The sequence below is a fragment of the Aulonocara stuartgranti genome (genome assembly GCF_965226115.1).
Source record: "Aulonocara stuartgranti genome assembly, chromosome: 3".
NCBI classification, from domain to species: Eukaryota; Metazoa; Chordata; class Actinopteri; order Cichliformes; family Cichlidae; genus Aulonocara; species Aulonocara stuartgranti.
The window spans coordinates 62,137,469-62,155,529 of NC_138941.1; the positions used below are offsets into that span (position 1 = coordinate 62,137,469).

General features: G+C 43.3%; 2 protein-coding genes across 2 annotated transcripts in view; one reads left to right on the plus strand and one right to left on the minus strand.

Moving 5' to 3' along the window:
- Window positions 1–18,061, plus strand: part of LOC309695939 (low affinity immunoglobulin gamma Fc region receptor II-like) — a 90,450-nt gene that overhangs the window by 15,058 nt on the left and 57,331 nt on the right. The window lies entirely within an intron of this gene.
- On the minus strand, window positions 3,565–5,544 carry LOC309698680 (polymeric immunoglobulin receptor-like; the record flags this gene model as incomplete). Its single annotated transcript, XM_082521292.1, has 3 exons — window positions 5,287–5,544; window positions 3,888–4,217; window positions 3,565–3,674 (listed from the first exon to the last, which is right to left on the minus strand). Exons 1-3 carry the CDS (start codon window positions 5,540–5,542, stop codon window positions 3,565–3,567), a joined length of 696 nt encoding a protein of 231 aa, XP_082377418.1. The 5' UTR covers window positions 5,543–5,544.

Genomic DNA, 18,061 nt, shown 5'->3' on the forward strand with positions numbered 1-18,061 from the left:
TGATTTTGAACAATTTTGTCCAGGTTCCTTGTCACCGGGGACTCCTTCAGGACCATCGCGTTCAGTTTCAGAGTCGGTGTGTCCACGGTGAGCCAGATCACCCCCCAGGCAGCGACGTCCATCTGGGACTGTCTAGTGGACGACTTCATGGCTGTGCCTTCACCTGGAGACTGGCGGTCCATCACAGAGGAATTCCAGGAGCGCTGGAACTTTCCTCTGTGCTGTGCAGCTCTGGATGGGAAGCACGTCCAGACAAAGGCACCCCATATATCATATAGGAGACACACACATTGATATACACTAAATATTCATTTCATTTCTTTTTTGTGGTGCCCAAATTGATGCACCTGCTTGATTTTGTTTAAACAATTATTGCACACTTTCTGTAAATCCAGTAAACTTCTTTTCACTTCTCAAATATCACTGTGTGTGTCTCCTGTATGATATTTAACTGACATTGTTTTATTGTAACAACCAACGATTTATACAGGAAAATAATGTCTATTAAAAAGGTTGCCCAAACTTCTGCATCCCACTGTATCAGTATATTTTGTCATTAGTATAATATGAAATAAATTCTACATGTGTCAAGTTGTGTGCCAACATTTGCTGTGTAGTAGAACTGAGACATTAGTCATTATAAACATTTATTTGAAATAATATTAAAAGTCTCAAACAGAAAAACATTAAACATAAATATATAAAATATAAGAATTTACAGAGAGACAGGAATAAAAAGGACCAGCTGCTCTCCAGAGCAGGAACAAGGCTGAGGAGGAAATGCTCCATTGGAGACTGGTGTGGCCTCTTCAGGGACTCCAGGATGGCCAGCTCCACCGCCGATGGACCGTCCTGGGACCCGTCCCTCATCTGCCTCGGAGCTGTCCTCCTCTGTGGGCCTGTAAAACAGCACAAAACACAAAGAAATGAGAAGGCTGCTACTAGATTTTAATTTCAACATTGAAAAAAAACAAAAACAATAACAGGATATAATCAGATTGGTTGTAGATATTTAGTAAAGGTGATCACAAGGGAATCCCACCGACTAAAAAGGTATCAGTGCTTGCTGTACATATCTGTGGGTGCAGCAGCAGGAGCTCAGGGACTGGGGATGTTCTGCTGCAGAATCAGTTGGTTCTATCAATACAGTATTAAATGTTAACAGGTTGGATATAATAATCGTAGAGTAGACAGTGGTCCCTCATTTATTGCAGGGGTTCTCAGAATAACTAGCCCCTGGTCACAGTTCTCACAATTGATTCTCAAAGTGCAAACCTTTGTAGATTGCAAAACGTAAAAGTATTATTATGCCGCGGTTTGTCTTCATCTGCCCGCCACTTTCGTGCGCCTTTTTCCCTCACGGTGCAGGTGTCTATTTCCGAATGAGGCTCATAGTTATGGGTGTTTTTGTGCTGTTTTTTCTATTGGACGCGATGGTTATCAAAACCAAACGTGATAAATTTGGCAAGCGCAGGAGATTTGTCAATCAGGCTGCAGAATGCAATGCTGTACTGTGCAATAAAAAATCAGCGAAAAAGCAAAGCAGTGACGGATGAACAGCGGGACCACTGTGTGCTGTTTATTAATAAACAATAAAATATATTCCTAAATGACAACATGCATAAAAGCAGAACGGTATTTGTACGTCAGTGGGAAAATAGCGGTGGCTTGCTAGCTTTTGTGCGGCTTCCCCGGGTCAGTGAAAACTTTCAAAAGAGAAATGAATGAACTTACCAGGTTGCCCGATCTCTTCACATATCTTCCTCCAAGCTCGGTCCTTTTTATTCCTGTCTCGGTACTGAAAGCAGCTGGTGTTGTACAGCTCCGAGTTGTTTGCTACCGCATTGATTAGCCTTCCCCTCCATTGAAGTATGAAAGGCTTTGGCTGGATCTGCCCCTTTGACCTAGGTAACAGCCACGTCACCAGGCTCCTGATTGGTTGTCGCGGCGCGATTTGACGCTGGAGTTCAGATTTTTCCAACTCGAGCGGTAGACGCGAAACGCGCGTATGCACAAAATGCAACACAAAAACTCACGCGCGTGGTTTTATTCGCGAGTCAAACACGCCAGACGCGCTACACTGACGCGCGTTTCACGCGTTTTGGCGTTTTCGCGACACAAATCTGCTTCCGAATTTTCGCGGGACCCGCAATCGCGCGTCATCGCGCCTTTCCATTGACTTTACATGTAAACCTGACGCTCTATTCGCGTCCATCGCGTTCGGTGTGAACACACCGTTAGAGTCCCTGGGGGAGGGTGCTGGAAGGTGCTCCACCTGGAGACTCTGTAGTCCTGCTGGGAGACTTCAATGCTCACGTGGGTAACGACAGCGAGACCTGGAGGGGCGTGATTGGGAGGAACGGCCTCCCTGATCTGAACCCGAGCGGTGCTTTGTTATTGGACTTCTTTGCTAATCACAGTTTGGCCATAACGAACACCCTGTTCGAACATAAGAGTGTCCATAAGTGCATGTGGCACCAGGACGCTCTAGGCCGTAGGTCGATGATCGATTTTGTAATCGTATCACCAGACCTGTGACCATATGTTCTGGACACTCGGGTAAAGAGAGGGGCTGAGCTGTCAACTGATCACCACCTGGTGGTGAGTTGGATCAGGTGGCGGGGGAGGACGCTGGACAGACCTGGTGCACCTAAACGCGTAGTGAGGGTGTGCTGGGAACGTCTAGCAGAGGCCCCAGTCCGCGAGATCTTCAACGCACACCTCCGGCAGAGCTTCAACAGCATTCCGAGGGAGACTGGGGACATTGAGTCTGAATGGACCATGTTCAGCATCTCCATTGCCGAAGCTGCTGCATTGAGCTGCGGCCGCAAGGTGGTTGGTGCCTGCCGTGGTGGTAATCCCCGAACCAAATGGTGGACACCAGAGGTGAAGGGAGCCACCAGGCTGAAGAAGGAGTCCTATCAGGCTTGGTTAGCCTGTGGGACTCCGGAGGCAGCCGACAGATATCGACAGGCCAAGCGGAATGCGGCTCGGGCAGTGGCTGAAGCAAAAACTCGGATGTGGGAGGAGTTCGGAGAGGCCATGGAAAAAGACTTTCGGACTGCCTCGAAGAGATTCTGGCAAACCGTCAGGCATCTCAGGAGGGGAAAGCGGTGCTCTACCTGCACTGTGTATAGTGCTGGCGGAGCGCTGCTGACTTCGACTGAGAAAATTGTCAGGCGGTGGAAGGAATACTTCGAGGACCTCCTTAATCCCACTGAGACGTCTTCCGAGGAGGAAGCAGAGTCTGGGGATGAGGGGAATGACCAGCCAATTTCCGGGGGCGAGGTCACTGAGGCAGTTAAACAACTGCTTGGTGGCAGAGCCCCTGGTGTTGATGAGGTCCGCCCCGAGTTCCTGAAGGCTCTGGACGTTGTAGGGCTGTCCTGGTTGACACGCCTCTGCAATGTTGCGTGGAGATCAGGGGCAGTACCTGTGGACTGGCAGACCGGGGTGGTGGTCCCCATCTTTAAGAAGGGGGACCGGAGGGTGTGTTCCAACTACAGGGGGATCACACTTCTCAGCCTACCTGGGAAAGTCTATGCCAGACTGAGCAGTGTTAGCTCATGGACCAACAACAAGCACAGCAGGAACTGACAGACCAACTATCAGTCCAACAGATCCACTCTTCTCTCCTTCATCCTCCTTCCCTCCACTTTGTCCTCCTGACTGACCTGCAGGTGAGAAACAGGTGTGAGGTGTCAGCTGTCAGGTAGGTGATGAGTGAAGAACAGAACAGAATCCATTTCCTCTTCAAACTGCTGTCAGACATTATCTATTGCACTCTGATCACATCACTCAGACCAGCTGCTTTCTACAAAGTCTCATCAACAACATCTTTAGAAACAAACATCAACAACCAGGAAGCAGCTCAACTTCACACTCACCTTCTTCTTCTACCTTCAGGTTGGTGATGTTTATAAGTTGAGGTCCCTGATTGTTGTATCCAGCATAACATTCATATCTTCCAGTGTCGTTCATGGTGACATTTTTAAGAATCACAGAAAAGTCTCCACTCTTCACCTCTGGATCTTTCAGCTTCACTCGATCTTTAAAATGTGGATCCTGATAGTTTTCATAAGGCTTGTCATCTCTGAAGTAGAAAACATAAAAGTCTGACTTCACGTCAGTTTTGTTCCACTTTAATAGTCTGGTGGTAGCATCTTTGGGACCATAACACTCCAGAATAATCTCTTCTCCTCGTTTGACTGGAACATCTGGATGAGATGAAGACAAAAAAATGACAGGAAAATGAAACTAAAGATCGATATAGTGTTATAGTTTTTTAGAAAATACCTTCATTTCTACCTTCAACTCAAACAGCATGTTCACTGTAAACTCAGAACACATGACAGATGATGAGCTGATGCTGAGAGAGAAAAAAAGGTTCCTGATGATATATTCACATTATTTGTTTTAAACACATCTAGTACTGTATGTTAAACTATGAACTTCAACATACTAAACCCTGTTTATAGAGCTCTTTATGTCTGTATAAGTGATGATGTGTTTTGTAAATAGAGCTGAACTGGTTACAATTTCTTCATATGCTTTGTGGAAAAACCCCACAGGGGACCAGAAGAGACACATGCTTTAAAATAAAGCACTTTCTGATTTGGCTCATTCATTTTGTTACCAAGCGTTCATTTTCTACTGTTACTGTCAGCGTGTCTCAGCCAGGGCTGGATTGGGACCAAAAAATGACCCTGGCATTTTTGTTTATGGCAGTCCACCATATACAATATGGAAAAGCACGTGACATACCAGAGGATATATGCGCATGTTGTGCAATTTCAATTTTTTTTAAAAAGCGCAGCAGCCTACAAGGACGAGAGAACCATGTTAAAAAATGATATGCTCTGTCACTACTCAGGGATTCATCTTGGGAGAGATGGCCACAGTGTCACAATTCCCACCTTGAAGTGAAAGTGGATGTCAGAGAAACACTGCCAGAAATGTTTTATGAAAGATACTGTTTGTTCAAATACACAAAGTAAGACCATTTGCATAATACTGTGCTCAGATGGCACATAACTCTATAGGCTAATAATATTATGCATGTTTTAAGTCTGACTGAATAAAATAAGTCTTGTAATCATTTCCTAAGTTAAGCATTTGCACACATTTGGCCCAGATACTATGTATTAAAGATGTGTCTCTAATCATTTTTAATCATTTTAAAACATTTCTCTTGCTCTCTCTCTCTCTCTCCATCTCACACACACACACACACACACACACACACACACACACACACACACACACACACACACTCTACTCACTCACCTGAAGGATTAACTGTCAGAGTGATGCTGTTCAAAAGTTGAGGTTCCTGTTGGTTGTATGCTGCAGAACATTCATATCTTCCAGTGTCATTCACGGTGACATTTTTGAGAATCACAGAGAGCTCTCCATTCTTCATCTCTGGATCTTTCAACTCCACTCGACCTTTATAAGATGGATCTTGGAGATTTTCATCAATGCGATTCTCTCTGATGAATAAAACATAACGCTGCTCGTCCTGTTTTTTCCACCTTAACATTAGGACGAGCAGCGTTATGTTTTATTCATCAGAGAGAATCGCATTGAATTTTTTGAACCTGAGCTGGATTTTTTGAACCTGAGCTTTTATACATGATGAATTGCTCTCTTCAGTTGGGTGTCTTCCCTGCTGCCTTTAAAACGGCGGTGGTGAGACCCCTTCTGAAGAAGAGCAATTTGGATTGTAATGATTTTAATAACTACAGACCTGTATCCAACTTACCATTTTTAGGTAAAATCTTAGAAAAACTTGTTTTTACGAATTTTACGAATAAATTCTTTACAAATCCTACCATGTGGATTCATGGATTTTTTTTTTCACATTCTGTCTCTCACAGTTGAAGTGTACCTCTGGTGCAAATTACTGACCTCTGTCATCATTTTAGGTGGGGGAACTTGCACAATCGGTGGCTGACTAAATACTTTTTTGCCCCACTGTATATATATAAGCAATCCTTCCAGCTTGAACTTTGCTCCATTGATCGGCCAGACATCGCGCTGCCCGTAGCTTCAAACCATTAAATAACTTAACCGAGCTTCAACCCTTTAATTATGCAATATGTGTATAACATGATTACAGTTGCACCTGCAATGAAAGATTATTATGCGCTTATGCTAACACCTGAAATACAGACTTTAATATAACCTCACACACATAAATGTGTCAATGAAATGTTAACAATGATAAATCATAAATGATGCAACAGTAATAATAAGGATTATGCATAGTAACATAGATTATGAATATAAAATAATATTTCATCCCGACACAGCAAAAACTGAAAGACCAACTATGAGTCCAACAGATCTACCTTTCAGGGTTGGGTGATTGGACGAATATATCGACTATCCCATCGTCAATAGTTTTTACAAGAGCGATTTATTTATTTGCCCATGAGTAAGTTGGCTAATAATGATAGAGCTAACAGAAGCAGTCAACAGAAAAATAAAATTAAAGCGCTGTTTTAACAGGACCCTCTTTCATCTGCGAGCAAATGCTCCCTCCTCAGAGTGCGCCCAAATGCAACGAGTCATTTACTCAAACTCATAAAAGAAAGGCAGTAGCCTCAGAAAAAAAAAACATTCGGATGGTGGACACGTACATGCTCATGCAAGTTAGTCAGTTGTGTTAGTTAGTTTGAGTCCTTTGCTTGTACGTCTGCACAAGCGGAAAACCGCTTTAGTTACATCCTTTGGTTTACCGCTTTCATCCAGTTTAAAGCCAAAGAAATCCCAAACTGGCTACTTTTTTTAGTATTAGTGTTTGGACTTTTTCTGTGTTATAAATGCGCAAATCAGACTGTGCATGACTACAGCCGTGTCCAAATTCATAGGCTGGGTTTGAAAACGATGCGTCGGGAGTTTGCTGTTCTCGCCGGCTCTAGTGACCCTTGAACCCCGGCGAGCTATCAGGCTGTTGGGTAACAGACATTTAATGTGTGATAAACCGAGCAGATATTTGAAATTTATAGAGCTACATTCTTGCCTGAAAATATCTTGAAAGTTTATTTTGTGACCCTGAAAGATTAAAAAGAGTAACATTAAAACTAAGTAGCTGCAAACCATTGTGGGAAACTGGGCTGTGCTATGAATTCTGAGATATGGTGGGGCACACCAATCAAAAACTCTGCGCATGCGCAAATGTATCATTCATCGTCGATTATTGGACTTACAATTGCCGGTTGGAAAGTTTTTACATATCACCCAACCCTAATATTATTCTTTCCCCCATCTTCCACTTTAACTCCTTTAAACACAGTTTACTTTTGCATTGTTACCTGTCCTCAGGACATCTGTCACTCTGAGTGTTAAACGTAATGATAAAAACCTGGAACAGTAGCAGGACTCACAGGTCAGCTATTAAGACATTTCCATCTGCTGTCCTTGTTCAGAAGGAGACTGGTACTTTGAATTCCTACATTTTGAATTCCTACATTTTCTGTAGATCACAAAACCAACAACAGCTTGTTTTCAACAACAACAAACTTGTTTTTACTCAGATTAATGACTTTTTGAATGATAGACAGATCCTGGAGATATTCCAGTCTGGATTTAGGGTGAACCACAGCACAGAGACTGCTCTCCTAAAGGTTTTAAATGATCTTAGATGTAACTGGGACTCCCAAAAGCTCTCAGTGCTGGTGCTACTGGATCTAAGTGCAGCCTTTGATACAGTAGACCACACTATTCTTTTAAACAGACTGAAACACATGGTGGGCCTCTCTGGTGTTGTACACAACTGGTTCACTTCCTATCTCTCAGACAGATCTTTTATGGTGAGTATGGATACATGCTCCTCTAAGATCCATAGAATGACATGTGGTGTGCCTCAAGGGTCGGTTCTAGGCCCTGTACTTTTTAATTTGTATATGCTCCCTCTCGGCGGTGTCATCAGGAGGCATGGAGTGAACTTCCACAGTTACGCTGATGACACGCAGCTGTACATCTCCATGTCTCCTGATGACACCAGACCAATGGATGCCCTTTTTAACTGTATTTTAGATATAAGATCTTGGATGGCAGAAAACTTTTTACAGCTTAACCAGGACAAGTTTTAATCGTCGGTCCTGAGGCTCAGAGAGTGTGCTGTCCTCGCCCTGAGTCTCTTAGTTTCACCAGCTAGACAGCGAGATAACGATGCTCCAATAACCAGACTTATTTTCCTTTTTGTGCTGATTTATTGAAGAATGGCCTCTGACCATTGCCTTCTCTTTGACCATCGTAAAACTGAAAGTACAAAATACTGTATTAGCTAACTAACATTGTAAACTAGCTTGTTACACTCTTACTGCAAGCTAACAAGATAAAACTTTCAAATGTACAAATTATCGTGCCATTTTTACACAAAACAAAAGATAATAGTTATTTTATCGACACTCATACTTACAGACATATCTTGTCCAAGGCAACAACATTTTAAGGTCCGTATCAGCTTAGAACGATAACATTACGGTATCACTTTCCGCCATCTTTTATTTCTTCTTCACGTTCTCATTTTTTCCTTTCCCAAAGTAACCGAACCCAAAGCAGCCACTAGAGGGAGCTCTAGGGCAGCTTACAACTATAATATCCGATTTAAGTTATAAAAGGCAGAACACTCCCCGCCTGGTACAATATAATTGTGCCACTAGAACAAACTTTTCTAATAAACATTTTGAACAGTTTAGGGCTATTTCAAACACTTATTTATCACTTGATAAAAGCAAAACCATATCAGCGATGGGTCTCAAAAACACTTTTTCATTTCCATCTTTCACAGTCTTTACTTCTGCTTTTCGAACCTTATTGTCCTTGCTCTCAAATGTTCTTACAACTTTTCCCATGGACCAGTCATTTCTGTGTGCGAGAGCATCTTTCAATAACACAACATCACCAACTTTTATGTTTGTTTCATCATCAGTCCATTTTCTCCTTTGCTGTAGTGTTGAAAGATATTCACTTTTCCACTGTTTCCAAAAAGAGTCTGCCAAACACTGTACTTGCTTCCATTGCTTTGAGTAGAGGTCTGGCGGTCCAAAGCTTCCTGTTGGTGCAGATAATGCATTGACCTTTTGTGTAAGGAGCATTGCTGGAGTGAGAAGGTTTGGTTTGTCTGGATCTGTTGAGACTGGTACAAGTGGTCTTGCATTCATTATTGCCATTACTTCTGCCATGAATGTACTTAACACTTCATGTGTTAGTTGGACATGTACGGCTTTCAACAGAATACCATCTAGGATGCGCCTTGCTACTCCAATAAGTCTCTCCCACGATCCACCCATGTGCGATGAGTGTAGGGGATTAAACAGCCATGTGCATCCTTTCTCTTGCAGGTATGAGTTTAGTTCTGTGTCCTTGTGATCAATTTGCAACTCATTGCATGCTCCAACAAAATTTGTACCTCTAGTACCTCGATCTGAGTATTTGAGCAGGTCCACGGATGCAGAAAAATCTCCTTAGCGCATTGATGAAGCTGGATGTTGACATTGTTTCAATGAGCTCAATGTGCACAGCTCTCGTGGACATGCAGGTGAAAAGCACAGCCCAGCGTTTACTGTCTGCACTCCCTCCTCTGGTACGACGTGTGGTGACCATCCAGGGTCCAAAGACATCCAGTCCTACACTAGTGAACGGTGGCATTGGTGTCAGCCTGTCCACAGGTAAATCTGCCATCTTTTGGGTCTGAAGTCGTCCTCGAAGCTTTCGACAAAGAACACACTTGTAAATAACAGAAGAGACGAGCTGTTTACTGCCAATAATCCAAAATCCAGCACCTCTGAGCGCTCCTTCTGTTAGGTGACGCCCCTGATGCGCTACCTTCTCATGATAGTATCTAATAAGAAGGATGGCTATATGATGAGCATTTGGGATAATGAGTGGATGTTTCTCATCTTTTGTTAGGTTAGCAGGTGCCAATCGACCTCCTACTCTGAGGAGCCCATCTTCATCAATAACTGGATTTAACCCTACAAGACAGCTTTGTTTTGGAAGTGGCAGATTTTCTTTTACTCATCTGTACTCTTCTTTGAACGTTTCACTTTGTATTGTGTGAATGATGAACTTTGCTGCTTTAGACACTTCATCTGTGGTGTTAGTTTCACTGAAACACTTCCAGCCTTTACCTTCTGTGTTTGTTTTCTTGAATGATACTGCCACACGCTTTAGTGATGCAATAGTGCGACACAATCTCATCCAATGAGAGAATCTTTCAAAACAGCATGGCTCTAGCTGTGTTACTGAGGCTTTGGTAACAAAACTTGTTATATCAGGTCTGATCTCTGCATCTGTGTCAGGATCGATCAGTGTGAAACTATCCCAGTGAGACTTCTCTATGTCGTGTTGTGTCAAAAAGGAAGGACCACTAAACCAGTTTGTAGAAGCCAATGCAGAAGCTGCAATTGGTCTAGTGGCTGTGTCTGCTGGATTGTCACTAGTGGCTATGTAAAACCACTGTGCTGGATGTGTAGACTTTCTGATTCTAATCACTCGGTTAGCCACGTAAGTGTAGAACCTCTTTGTGTTGTTGTGTATGTAACCAAGAACAATTTTACTGTCTGTGAAAAATCTGACAGTGTCTACTTCAATGTCAATCTCATCTCTAATGAGTTCGTACATCTCTACAGCTAACACTGCTGCACATAACTCCAATCTAGGAACAGTGTGGGCGGGTCTTGGGGCTACTTTGGACTTGCCCATGATGAAACCTGTGTGCCACTGACCTTCACCATCAATAGCTCTCAGATATGCCACTGCTCCTATGGCCATGGTGGAGGCATCTGAAAATATGCACAGTTCTTTTTTCACAGCAATGGCCTGGGAGAACGGGAAGTAGCACCTCGGTATCTGTAGCCGCTCAAGATCCTTCAATGAGCTTTTCCATCTGCTCCATTCATCTTCTCTTTCTGCAGGAAGTGATTCATCCCAGTCCTTTTGCTCTGAGGTCAATTCACGGAGAAGAGCTTTTCCCTGCATTGTGATGGGTGACACGAAACCCAGCGGGTCATACAGACTGTTAACAGTGGCCAAGACACCTCTCCTGGTGAACGGCTTTTGTTCAGTGGTGATGTGAAAGGTAAAACAGTCCTTTTTAAGATTCCACAGTACCCCCAAGCTCCTTTGCAGGGGTATGTCGTCCAACTCTAAATCCAAGTCTTTTAGATCCTTGGCTCTCTCGGCAGCAGGAAACGCTTCCACTACTTTTTGGTCATTAGAGGCTATTTTATGTAGCCTTAAGTTTGACTGTGCCAGCATCTTTTGAGCGCTTGTGAGTGTCTCAACAGCTTCTTCCACTGTTGCTGTGGATGCGAGACCATCATCAACGTAAAAATGTCTCATTACAAACTGCTTTGCATCATGTCCGTGCTCTTCTTCTCCCTCGACTGCAGCACGCCTCATACAATAAATAGCCACAGCTGGGGAAGGGCTATTCCCAAAAACATGAACCCTCATTCTATAGTCACAAATACCTTGGTCGGGATCATTGTCTTCATACCAAAGGAATCCCTATGATCCTCTCTCACTTCAAAACAATAAAACATTTGTTGCACATCAGCTGAAAATGCTACAGGCTCTTTCCTAAAACGCATAAGGACACCTAGTAGTGTGTTATTTAGGTCTGGTCCACTTAATAAGACTTTGTTAAGGGACTGTCCTTAAAATTCTGCACTTGAGTCAAAGACTACTCTCAGCTGATTAGGTTTTTGTGGGTGGTACACACCGAAGGATGGCAAGTACCAGTGTTCTTTGTTTGAGTCCAAAGGTGGAGCGACTTCTGCATGGTCATTGTCCAGCATGTTTTGAATGAATTCGATATATTGTCTTTTCATTTCAGGGTTCCAGTCCAATGTCTTTCTGAGAGATTGGAGGCACTTGAATGCTTGCTCTCTGTTACTCGGAAGCTCTGGTCTTGGAGAGCGGAATGGCAAAGGCGCCACCCAGCTGTTACATTCATTTTGATACACCTCCTTCTCCATGATGTCAATGAAGTCTTTGTCTTCTACTGACAGTGCTGGTTTGTCATCATCTTTTGTCCTGTCAAAAACAGTTTCTCCCAGTTGATTGGTGTTTGTGTTTCCCCTGTCCTTTTTGGGGTTAGGTGTGGTGTTTAACTGGTCTTTGATTTGAAACGTGTTAGGACATGGGCAGAGGTAAGAAGCACGGCCATTCTGAAGAATGTGTTTTGAGAACACTCACACTAGGGGGCTTATGCGTCTTCCCCATGCAGGCTTCTCCAACTATAACCCAGCCTAAATCCAAACGCTGCGCATAAGGTGTATTGTGTGGCCCATTGATTCTCTCTCTGACTTTGTGTACCTGTATAATGTCTCTTCCCAAAAGCAACAGAATAGGTACTTGTTCTTCTACAGGAGGTACTTTTTCAGCTATCTTCTGTAAGTGTGGGAACTTCATGGCCATTTGTGGAGAGGGAATCTCTCTCCTGTCGTCTGGAATCATGTCACATTCAATCAGGTTTGGGAGTGGGAGCTTTACTTTACCATCCATTGACTCAATCATGAAGTTTACTGCTGTTCTGCCGACATTATCTGACAGTCCTGAGCATGTTCTGAGCTTGTAAGTCTCTGAGCGTGTCTTAATATTAAAAAGCTCAAAAAACTGAGACTTAGCTAGTGACTTCTTACTTTGTTCATCAAGCACTGCATACATCTTTCTAGCCTGTTCTTTTTCGCCTTCTGGATAGACTAACACAGGACTTATTTTTGAGCATGAATGTGGGCTATGTTCATCACCACATACTTCTGTGCATTTGGAAACAACTGAGGCATTTGCATTATCCTGTGTCTCCCCGCCATCATCTTTATCAGCTCCAGAGCTCTCAGCTGGAGCAGGGGGTGGACCTGGATGTAGCACTGCTAAATGCCTGTCGCTACCACAGTCCATGCATTTTATTTGAGCCCTGCAGTCCCTTGCTAAATGTTGAGTAGAGCCACAGCATTTAAAACAGATTCTGTTCTCTTTTAAAAATGACTTGCGCTCATCTATGGGCTTTGCTCTAAAACTCTTGCACCTTTTAAGAGGGTGAGGCTTCTTATGTATTGGGCATACCTTGTCAGGGCTTTCTATAGGCTTGCTGTAACTATTTTGAGGTGAACTAGTGTCTGTAGGAATGTCCGTTTTGTGTACACTAATCACTTGCCTGTTACTGCCTCTGAAGCTTTTCTCCTTCTTGAAGCTGGTGTCGACAGGAGGTGTGATGACAAAGCTTGGGTCGTTTCTTATTTTGGCTTGTTGTCTTACAAACTTTGAAAAGACACTGAAAGGGGGGAAAACAACTTTATGTTCTTCTTTGTTCTTTGCTCCTGTTGCAATCCATTTTTCCTGCAGTCCATATGGTAACTTTTCCACAATGGGGTTGACTCCGCGAGCTGTGTCCAAATATGAGAGGCCTGGTAGGTATCCTCCATCTTTTGCACATTCTATTTCCTGCAGAACGTCACCCAGCTCTCTTAACTTTGTGTTGTCTCTGTTGTTTAGTTTGGGAAACTGTTCAATCTTTTTTAACAGTGCATTTTCTACCACTTCTGGAGATCCATAACATTCCTCGAGTCTTTGCCACACAAGGTTGAGAGCTGCAGCTGGATTAAAGACATGGACTGATCGGATTCTTTTGGCCTGGTGACCAGACTCAACTCCAAGCCATTTGACCATTAAATCTAGCTCCTCTTGAGCTGTAACATGCAAGTCTTTAATAGCACTTTGAAATGACGCCTTCCACGCCCAGTAGTTTTCTGGGTGGTCATCAAACTGCAAAAGTCCAGTACTTAACATTTCCCTACGTGTCAGGTACCTTGTAATATCCTGGACACCCTGTGTCTCTGTTGATGTTTGAAGAGTGTTGTACGGATAAGGTTTGGGGGAATCCAGTCTCTCTCTCTGTTGTGTTTGGAGTTCCACTTTAACATTAGCCTTTTGAGCACTGTGTGAGCCGTCATTGTCTATATCTGCATTCATAGCCATTTCGCATTGTTCACGTGACAGGCAAGTGGATCTACTTTTAATTTGAATCCTTCAAGGCAAATATCTGAGTGTTTTTGTACATACTCTGCTGTGCGTTGCTTTGGACTGGCGGGTGGTCCCACCAATGGATAGCGCAGTTCACTTTTTGAGAGTCCCTCCTCTTCTTCATAAACTGCAACCTCTGCTTCTGCAACTGCAACAGCCTTTTGACAGCTCAAAACATGTAAATTAGCCTCAAGTTCAGTTTTTTGTTTCATTATAGCTGCTTCTCTTTCTGAATACGCCAGCTGTGCACGTGCAGCCTCTGCTTTTGCTCATGCTTTAAGTGCTGCAGAATTTGTGGATGAACGCTTGGATGTACGCGAGCGTCTAGACTCCGCCTGTGTGTCTGCGTTGCTTGCATTATCCTTTTTCTCCATATCCTCTGCGTTGTGCACTTGTTTTGTTTCTCTTTGGTCTGGTGTTTCTTCCTCTTCTGGAAGATCCAGTTGATATTGCTTTCCTGACCGTAGACTCATAACTGATGTGCTGAAAATAGCTCCTCGTGGTTGTGCCCGCTGCGCTAATGTCTTTTTACTATGCTGTCCTCGCCCTGAGTCTCTTAGTTTCACCAGCTAGACAGCGAGATAACGATGCTCCAATAACCAGACTTATTTTCCTTTTTGTGCTGATTTATTGAAGAATGGCCTCTGACCATTGCCTTCTCTTTGACCATCGTAAAACTGAAAGTACAAAATACTGTATTAGCTAACTAACATTGTAAACTAGCTTGTTACACTCTTACTGCAAGCTAACAAGATAAAACTTTCAAATGTACAAATTATCGTGCCATTTTTACACAAAACAAAAGATAATAGTTATTTTATCGACACTCATACTTACAGACATATCTTGTGTCATGGTCTACGGTGGGTGGCTGGAGTTTCCATTAGGCTCCTGAACTGACCTGGGATCCGCCCCTGGGCAGGGCCAACTCCAGCTCCTGCACACCTGGAGCCTATTGCAGGCTATCAAGCCAGAGGGATTTAAACCACACATCGATGTTCACTCACTGCCAGTTCGTCATCAACCCATGTTGGTAACAGGTCTTGTGTTTCAAATTCTCGCTGTGATTCATCTTACTAACAAAGACTCTTTTGTGCTACAGTTGCTGTACCCACCCTGGCTCACTCCACCTCCGGACTCGGAATACCTAGTGATCATTTTGGAAATCCCTCTGTGCCTCACCTGCCTGCCCTCCTGCCATCACACTCCATCTGGAGCCCCAGATCTCAGGTCAGCCTTTCCACGCCACTCAACCTCCCCTGGATCTTCATCATCCCCCCTCTCAAACACTCCAGGTCCCTAACTGCAAGTAAGAATTGCTGCTCTTATATTGGCCACTTCTGAGCTGCCTTCACTACCTGCCTAACTCCTATATCCTCTCCCCTCAGTGTGACTGTTCCCCACTCAGCTCTGTTCCACTTCTCAGGCCTCGTTCCCTCGCCCTAGCCACGTTCCCCTGGGCACGCCACACCAAGGCTCCACGTCTCGTCATTTTCTGTCTTTGCCACGTTTCTCTTTTTTGTTCCCCTTGCACTTAACCGTAATAAACTATTAAATCATCTACTGTCTCCGCTCTGGGTTTCTGCACCTGAGTCCTATTCAGTACCGGCCATCCGTCGCCGTGACATCTTGTCCAAGGCAACAACATTTTAAGGTCCGTATCAGCTTAGAACGATAACATTACGGTATCACTTTCCGCCATCTTTTATTTCTTCTTCACGTTCTCATTTTTTCCTTTCCCAAAGTAACCAAACCCAAAGCAGCCACTAGAGGGTGCTCTAGGGCAGCTTACAACTATAATATCCGATTTAAGTTATAAAAGGCAGAACAGAGAGAGAAACTCTTGTCTAAATTAGAGGCATTTTCACTATGTCCTTCTCTACAAGTGAAAAACCTGGGTGTTATTTTTGACTCTGAGCTTGGTTTTATCCCACATATTAAACATGTAACCAAAATTGGATTTTATCATCTAAAAAATATAGCCAGAGTCCGCCCTATTCTCTCTCGGGCCAACACGGAGATGTTGATGCATGCTTTTATTACCATTCGTATTGATTACTGTAATGCCCTGCTCTCTGGTCTTCCTAAGAAGAATATTTCAACTTTACAACTTTTGCAAAACTCTGCAGCCCGTGTGCTGACGAAGACCAGAGTGCGGGCCCATATTACACCGGTTTTAGAATTGCTGCATTGGCTCCCCGTGTGTTTCAGGATCGATTTTAAAGTTCTTTTATTGGTTTTTAAATGTCTTAATGGTCTTGGGCCTTCTTATCTCTCAGATCTGCTTTTACCATATGAACCCTCGCGGACCCTGAGGTCCTCTGGTACTGGCCTTTTGATTGTCCCTAAAGTCAGGACACATACTCACGGAGAGGCAGCTTTTCAGTGGTATGGTCCTCGTCTGTGGAACAGCCTGCCGGAGGAGCTCAGGGCCGCAGAGAACGTACATGTTTTTAAGAACAGGCTCAAGACCCACCTTTTTAATTTAGCTTTTACTTAGCGTTTATTTATTGTATGCTTATTTATTATATCCTGTTATTCTATTATTAATTTAGGCTTTACCTAATATTTATTGATTTTATTCTTATTCATTTTTTAATCTTCTCACTCTATTTATATTTATATTTATATTGTATCCTGTTCTTATTTATTTTATCATTTTACCCTGTATATATCCTATTGTTTCATATCTCCAGTGTTTCCTCGGAGGGGGCTCTCTGCACCGGGGCTGTGATCGACCGTGGCTGCTGTGTCTCCGGGGGTCCTCTCAGCCTGGCTGGGGGGCTCCTTTGCCTCCCTCCTGCTGTGTGCCCAGCCTGGAGGCTGCGGTCTGTGACCGGCTCCCGGTGCAGACGGCTCCCTGTTATAGTGTTTCCTCACTTGGCTCATGCGAACCCAGCCCAATTTTTACTCTTTGTGTGTGTGTGTGTGTGTGTGTGTGTGGGGGGGGGGGGGGGGGGATATGTGTGTATTCACATCATTTATGTTAATGAGAGTGTGGGGAGTGAGTTGGAGGGTGGGGTGGGGTGGGCTGCTTTTAACTATGTAAAGCACTTTGTGCTACATTTTTTGTATGAAAAGTGCTTTATAAATAAAGACTGATTGATTGAAAGATTTTACATGAGAGTCAAGGCCCAGAGAAGAGTCAAATATTACTCCAAGATTGGAGTAATATTTGTAATACTGGAATGATAATATTATTTGAACATTACCTAATAAGACTGATTCTGGACAGACAATTAGTTATTTAAACTTTTCTAGCAGTCCTTCACAAACAGGGAACAGTCTGTCTATTCTCTCCATCTGTCAGCTGCTGCTGGTTCTTCCTCCTCTTCCTCACACACTGCTGAGTTTGTCCTGGTGGATCAACAGGGGTGCAAAGCCTCACAGATGATGTGCAGCAGTGGGTCCCTCAGTCTGTCCTCACTTTGGACACTTGCAGTTGTCACACATGGAAATCAAATGTGTGATAAGCTGCAGGATTCAAACACAAGTGTAACTTATAAATACATGTTGATACTTTTATTCCACAATCAGAGAGAAAGAAACAGAGAGAGAGTGCAGGACAGACAGACAGGTGACAGTCTCAGGTGTATACACTGCTACAAACAGGAGGATTTAGTGTTTGTGTTATTACGAGTGCTAAACAAGAAGAGTTCCCAGATGGTACAGTGGACACATGTGTGACTGCTGTGATTAAAGCATCTTTCTTTCAGCTTAACGAGTGAACCGTCAGCTCGTTCAAACTAGAGATGGCACGATACCACTTTTTTATGTCCGATACCGATACGATATCATAAATTTCGATATCGGCCGATACCGATATGAATCCGATATTGTGTGTTTTTTAATAAATAAAAAAAAAATTAAAAAAAGTAATAAAAAATATTTTTAATTTTTAATATCTTGCTACATTTTGTTTAAGTTCAAACTCAAGTTTAAAAACAAACAAACGCTGAAGCTATTCTGTTATACCTGTATGCAAAAAATACACTGCACCCAAAATATTTCATAGTTCAGC